Source organism: Rattus rattus, chromosome X (assembly GCF_011064425.1).
Source record: "Rattus rattus isolate New Zealand chromosome X, Rrattus_CSIRO_v1, whole genome shotgun sequence".
Lineage (NCBI taxonomy): Eukaryota > Metazoa > Chordata > Mammalia > Rodentia > Muridae > Rattus > Rattus rattus.
Window position 1 is genome coordinate 88,214,581 of NC_046172.1, and position 7,410 is coordinate 88,221,990.

At 46.3% G+C, this 7,410-nt stretch overlaps 1 protein-coding gene across 1 annotated transcript; it reads right to left on the minus strand.

Annotated features, from left to right (window-relative positions):
* Positions 1 to 1,528, minus strand: LOC116889155 (protein BEX1). The gene is made up of 3 exons (XM_032890321.1): positions 1,363 to 1,528; positions 922 to 998; positions 1 to 603 (listed from the first exon to the last, which is right to left on the minus strand). The coding sequence occupies exon 3, from the start codon at positions 596 to 598 to the stop codon at positions 212 to 214; it is 387 nt and encodes a 128-aa protein (XP_032746212.1). The 5' UTR covers positions 599 to 603; positions 922 to 998; positions 1,363 to 1,528; the 3' UTR covers positions 1 to 211.
* Between the last annotated feature and the right edge of the window lie 5,882 nt (positions 1,529 to 7,410).

Genomic DNA, 7,410 nt, shown 5'->3' on the forward strand with positions numbered 1-7,410 from the left:
TGCCTTTTCAATCTGCTTTATTAGGTTCACAATATGTCATATGGACCTTCCCATGCAACTGATAAAAGAATTACTGATAACAAAAGAGTAAAAAAACACAAGTTTCACACAAGCTGGTAACAAGACGAGATCTAAACAAAAGGAGTAACCTCAAAACTTGTACATCACAAAGCAGAGGTCCCCATAGCATCTTCAGAGACAACCTCAGGACTCAGGGCATAAGGCAAAACTCATCATTGTGGTCATGGTGAGGGGGGTCAGTGCTCACCGCCCGCAGACTATGGCTCAGCTGCCTCTCCCTCAACTTGCCCATGAGGTGTCTCATATCCTCCCCAAACCTTTGCACATTCTCATCTCTCATCCTGCCCTGGGCCTCTCCAACCCTGTGCATCAGGTCCCATCTATAGTGGGAAATGGGCTGCCTAACGCGGAACCGCCTGCGACCTCCTCTAGGCGCATAATTTTTGCCAGCCTCAAAAGTGGGGGCCACAACCGGCTCCCTTTTGATGGTATCTTGCGGCTTTTCTTCCTTTTCCTCCTTTTTCTGATGGTCATTTTCCATGTTGAGATTTTTTGCTCCTTGATCTTTGGACTCCATTGCTCCTAAGAAGCAAGAAAAGGAAAAGATTTCTTCCTGGATTGATCAGCAACGAGGGCAAGAGTCCTTGCTTTGCACTTTTCAAAATTCATTTCCCCACCTGAAAGGTCTATAGCTCCCTAGAGGGCTCAGATCCGGCCCACCTCTCCCCCAAACCCACCGTGTTTCCTGCAGATACATCTGATGCATCTGCGTCATCAAAATGGAAGAATAGGATGGGAGAGAAGAATCCGGTAAAGGCAGGCAAGTAGGGCTCTGACATATCCAGCTTTGCGCTCCTTCCCTTTCCCCCTCTCAGCCCCCAGCCCTGCCCCAGCACCTACCTGGGCCTATCCTTGCCTTCTCCTCTTCCTAGCGATGCTCACCACCAGGTGTGCCGCGAAGCTTCTGGTCCTCAGACCTGCGACCAACCCAGAAGGATGGGTGAGTGGGAGGGAGGGAGGACCTGTGGCGCTATCCCGAGCGCCACCGCCCAGGTTCTTCCCGCCGCCGCCTCGGCTGCCCCGCCCTGCCCTGCCGACCACCCCTGGGTCCCCCGGATGCAGGGATGCCCGGGTCTATGGGAAGCTGTCGCGGGGCGCATGCTCCTAGTCCCCGAGGGTCTCCGCCCCGGACCGCCGCCCCCGTCCGGGTCCCAGTCCGGCCGCGCCGCTGCGCACACGGGGACGGCCACCTGCAGCCTCGGCCTGAGCTGCGACGCCCGGGGTGGCGGCTGCGGGACACCGACGACAGGCTCCGCGGGTCCCGGCCGCTGTCCCCCTCACCTGCTCTGCTCTTCCTCCTCCTCCTGCTTTCCGCGCTGCCCGGGCCCGCGTGCTCTGCGCCACCAGGAGCTGCGCCACCAGGAACAGGTGCCTCCGTTAGGGATGGCGGGCAGAAGAGAGTGAGCGAGGGCAGGTCCGAGACCCAGAGAGGGGTGTGAGCCTGCGTGGGCTAGTCACGTGCGATATGCGTCAGAAGCCAAAGCTCCGCCCCCGGACCCGGACCCGGACCCAGCCCCAGCCCCAGTCCCAGCCCCAGCCCCTCTTCCCGCCCCCAGAGTCTGGCTGTGCAAAGTTCAGGTCCCTTCTTCACCTCTGGGTCCCTTTAAGGTCTCCAGCCTGGGCCCTGTCTCTCTGAGCCTTGGCCACTTCATGGCCTGACAAAAAGAAGGGCAAGGTGTGCTCTATGGGCTGCTGGTCATCTCAGTTCTCTGGGGGATTGATTTTCCCCTCTGTCTCTGCTCCCAGGTTGTGCCTCTTTCCTTCTGCTAGCCCCTCAGCTTTTCATTTTTCCTTCCCTAAAGTATGTGGGAAAAGTTAGTCAAAAAATGGGCTTATGCAGATTTAAAAAAGCTGCCTTCCTCTGTTCCTCCTTCCCTCTCCTCTCTTCTCAGTTCCTCCTTCCCTCCCTCCCTCTGAGACAGAATTTCTCTGTGCAGCCCTGAATGTTCTGGAACTCACTCTGTAGTCCAGGCTGGACTGGAATTCAGAGATCCGCCCGCCTCTGCCTCTGAGTGCTCGGATTAAAGGCATGCGCCACATGGCCTGTCTGATTTTTTTTTTCTTTCTTTCTTTCTTTCTTTTTTTTTTTGGAGCTGGGGACCGAACCCAGGGCCTTGCCCTCCCTAGGCAAGCGCTCTACCGCTGACCGCTGAGCTAAATCCCCAACCCCGGCCTGTCTGATTTTTAACATTTCTTTCTTTTTTTTTTTTTTTCTTTTTTTTTTTTTTTATTAACTTGAGTATTTCTTATTTACATTTCGAGTGTTATTCCCTTTCCCGGTTTCCGGGCAAACATCTCCCTAACCCCTCCCCCTCCCCTTCTTTATGGGTGTTCCCCTCCCCGTCCTCCCCTCATTGCCGCTCTCCCCCCAACAATCACGTTCACTGGGGGTTCAGTCTTAGCAGGACCCAGGGCTTCCCCTTCCACTGCTGCTCTTACTAGGATATTCATTGCTACCTACGAGGTCAGAGTCCAGGGTCAGTCCATGTATAGTCTTTAGGTAGTGGCTTAGTCCCTGGAAGCTCTGGTTGCTTGGCATTGTTGTACATATGGGGTCTCGAGCCCCTTCAAGCTCTTCCAGTTCTTTCTCTGATTCCTTCAACGGGGGTTCCGTTCTCAGTTCAGTGGTTTGCTGCTGGCCTTCGCCTATGTATTTGCTGTATTCTGGCTGTGTCTCTCAGGAGAGATCTACATTCGGTTCCTGTCGGCCTGCACATCTTTGCTTCATCCATCTTGTCTAATTGGGTGGCTGTATATGAATGCTCCGATTAAAGGCATGCGCCACATGGCCTGTCTGATTTTTTTTTCCTTTTTTCTTTTCTTTTCTTTTTTCTTTTTTCTTTTTTTTTTTTTTTTTTCTTTTTTTTCGGAGCTGGGGACCGAACCCAGGGCCTTGCGCTCCCTAGGCAAGCGCTCTACAGCTGAGCTAAATCCCCAACCCCGGCCTGTCTGATTTTCTTAATGGACTCCTGTAGTGTTCTTTTGGTGATCATGAAAAATATATATCTTTTATATGCGATGATAGTAAGGGGTAAGAAGAGGCTTTTGCTTCGAGAGTGGGGCGGACATGGAAGGAATTGGAGAGAAGGGGCTTGGGAAGGGGAAAGTGATGTAATTATATTTGGGTTAAAAATTTTAAAGAGAAAAGAGATGGTGTTTCTCATTTGTAAAAACCCAGCAGTGGGAGAACTGAGGCAGGAGGATTTCTAGTGTAACACTGGCTTAGGCTGGGGAGATCTTGTCTCATTAAAAAAAAAAAAAGTAGTCTTATTTGAAAAACAGGATTAAATTTGGGGGAAAAACCGCCAACCATCTGTCTCTTCTGCTAAGTCATTATATAAATATAGACTCTACAGGCAGCAGCTGCTGTTTTTGGACCTTGGAAAAGGACAGGGCAGCTGATGGCTCCCCTTGTGAGGGGCCCTAGACATGCAAGGTATTTTCATGAGGTGAGCCAGAATTTACTGCGCTAAAAAACCTTGTCTGATTTTCAGAATGAAAAGAAACGAACAAATCTCTTTCAGAAATGTCTGCTTCAATGGGTTCATATGTATTTGCAAGTCAATGAGCGTGTATTTAAATAATCTTAGGTTATGTACAGTACATTATTTTCAGGATCGGCTTTGGTGGCTGAGAGGACTACAGGAGTAGAGGACAGGGGAAGGCAATCCCCCAGAGAATTGGGAAGTCCATGCAGGAAGGTTTCAGGTACATAATTAATATACAAAATACGCTTTTATTTAGTATTCTAGTCATGAGCAATTGGAAATTGAAAGGCAGAAGTATCTTATATACTTTATGAACTTTAAATATGAGTTGTTGTTTTTTAAAGACAGGGTTTCTCTGTATAGCTATGACTGTCCTAGAACTCACTCAATAGACCAGACTGGCCTTGAACTCAGATCTGCCTGCCTCTGCCTCCTGAGTGCTAGGAATAAAGATTTGTGCCACCACCTTCTGCCTAAAGGTGAAATGTTTCGAAGTAAGCTATATGTGGAGACAATGATGGAGTCACTAAAGACATACAATAAAATGTACACATTTTGCTTTTGGAGTCTTGGGGATGAACCGTGGGTTTTCTACATGGTGGACAAGCATCTTACCATTGACCCACATCCTCCACCCAAGATAGTAATAAATTGTATAATTTAATATTTAACATACTTATCAAAGAGATAAATGACTATTAAGATAGAGGCTTTTCCTCTGCTGAATAAGTTATTTTATGCACCTTCACAGTCAGAAAGGCCACAGCTTTCCAGTCAGACAAAAATGGTCAGGTGTATACGTTACAGCAGTGTACTCATTCCAGTTGTTTTGCTTTATTCGTGCGTGCATGCGTGCGTGTGTGTGTGTGTGTGTGTGTGTGTGTGTGTGTGTGTGTGTGTGTGTGTAAGTCAGAGAACAACTTTTGGGAGTCAGTTACCTCGACCCACCTTGTGGGACCAGGGTATCAAATTGAGGTCATCAGACTTTGAGCAGCAAGTTCCTTTTTGCCCATCGAGCCCCCTCACTCATCCTCAATCTGGTTTCTTTTTTAAAAAAATGTCAAGCTGTGAGAGAGATATAATTTTATACCTTCTTTTTTATAGGATCATATAATAGCAATTTTCTAAATTCTTATAAAAGTTCAAAGTATTTGATATATTTGCTTCAAGTTTTACATCCTATTTACAGAAAAAAATATCTAAATGTCTGGAAAGATTTGTGGACTCCAATATGAGTTTCTGGAAACACAGCTCTGTTGGTAGACTGCGTGCCTGGTGTGTACAAAGACCTGGGCTCAATCTCCAACACCATATAAAGCTGAGTGTAGCTGCACACATTTAGAACCCCAGCACTCAGGAGATAGAAGCAAGAGTAGCAAGTGTTTAAGAATGTCTTGGGCTACATAGTGAGTTTGAGGCTATCATGGGTACATGAGACCTTTTCTTTAGGAAAAAACCCCCCACATTTTAGTAATACAAATGCAAGAAAAACAGACTTGAATATACCCAAATTAATTGGGTTATATAAAGTAGTACCTTTAATATAATTTTCTATAAAGCAACAGAAAATATACCATATAGGAGAATTTAAATGGATTACTACTATTGGGTAAAAAAATAAGAGGCAAATTATCACCAGGGACAGTTAGCTGCCGTGGTTAAAATGAGTGATCCATGAACTCTGGCAAGTTCATGATCTAGAATACATCTGTATACCAATAATATATAAAAATACAAAGTTTTCTCCATCTGTGTTTAGTATTGACCAGGTGAATATCAGTGTGGATAAAGTAAATCTGATCACCCAATATTTAATGAATAGTTATGTCATAGTTTAACTTACATAATTTTGATTTTTTTGAGACAAGTTATTATGCATCTCAGATAGGCCTTGATCTTTCTACATAGCTAAGAATGATCATTCATTTTTATTTTTTTATTTTTATTTTTTTTATTAACTTGAATATTTCTTATATACATTTCGATTGTTATTCCCTTTCCCGGTTTCCGGGCAAACATCCCCCTCCCCCCTCCCCTTCCTTATGGGTGTTCCCCTCCCAACCCTCCCCCCATTGCCGCCCTCCCCCCAACAATCACGTTCACTGGGGGTTCAGTCTTAGCAGGACCCAGGGCTTCCCCTTCCACTGGTGCTCTTACCAGGATATTCATTGCTACCTATGAGGTCAGAGTCCAGGGTCAGTCCATGTATAGTCTTTAGGTAGTGGCTTAGTCCCTGGAAGCTCTGGTTGCTTGGCATTGTTGTACATATGGGGTCACGAGCCCCTTCAAGCTCTTCCAGTTCTTTCTCTGATTCCTTCAACGGGGGTCCTATTCTCAGTTCAGTGGTTTGCTGCTGGCATTCGCCTCTCTGTTTGCTGTATTCTGGCTGTGTCTCTCGAGAGCGATCTACATCGGGCGCCCTTCGGTCTCCACTTCTTTGCGTCTTCCATCTTCTCTATTTGGGAGGCTGTATATGTATGGGCCACATGTGGGGCAGGCTCTGAATGGGTGTTCCTTCAGTCTCTGTTTTTTGTTGTTTTTTATTAACTTGAATATTTCTTATATACATTTTGAGTGTTATTCCTTTCCGGTTTCGGGCAAACATCCCCTCCCCTCCCCTTCCTTATGGGTGTTCCTCCCCACCCTCCCCCAAGAGTCTAGTTCACTGGGGGTTCAGTCTTAGCAGGACCCAGGGCTTCCCCTTCCACTGCTGCTCTTACTAGGATATTCATTGCTACCTATGAGGTCAGAGTCCAGAGTCAGTCCATGTATAGTCTTTAGGTAGTGGCTTAGTCCCTGGAAGCTCTGGTTGCTTGGCATTGTTGTACATATGGGGTCACGAGCCCCTTCAAGCTCTTCCAGTTCTTTCTCTGATTCCTTCAACAGGGGTCCTATTCTCAGTTCAGTGGTTTGCTGCTGGCATTCGCCTCTGTATTTGCTGTATTCTGGCTGTGTCTCTCAGGAGCGATCTATACTTCTGCACTTCTTTGCTTCATCCATCTTGTCTAATTGGGTGGCTATATATATATGGGCCACATGTGGGGCAGGCTCTGAATGGGTGTCCCTTCAGTCTCTGTTTTAATCTTTGCCTCTCTCTTCCCTGCCAAGGATATTCTTGTTCCCCTTTTAAAGAAGGAGTGAAGCATTCACATTTTGATCATCCGTCTTGAGTTTCATTTGTTCTAGACATCTAGGGTAATTCAAGCATTTGGGCTAATAGCCACTTATCAATGAGTGCATACCATGTATGTCTTTCTGTGATTGGGTTAGCTCAATCAGGATGATATTTTCCAGTTCCAACCATTTGCCTACGAATTTCATAAACTCGTTGTTTTTGATAGCTGAGTAATATTCCATTGTGTAGATGTACCACATTTTCTGTATCCATTCCTCTGTTGAAGGGCATCTGGGTTCTTTCCAGCTTCTGGCTATTATAAATAAGGCTGCGATGAACATAGTGGAGCACGTGTCTTTTTTTATATGTTGGGGCATCTTTTGGGTATATGACCAAGAGAGGTATAGCTGGATCCTCAGGCAGTTCAATGTCCAATTTTCTGAGGAACCTCCAGACTGATTTCCAGAATGGTTGTACCAGTCTGCAACCCCACCAACAATGGAGGAGTGTTCCTCTTTCTCCGCATCCTCACCAGCATCTGCTGTCACCTGAGTTTTGATCTTAGCCATTCTCACTGGTGTGAGGTGAAATCTCAGGGTTGTTTTGATTTGCATTTCTGATGACTAAAGATGTTGAACATTTCTTTAGGTGTTTCTCAGCCATTCGGCATTCCTCAGCTGTGAATTCTTTGTTTAGCTCTGAACCCCATTTTTTTAATAGGGTTAT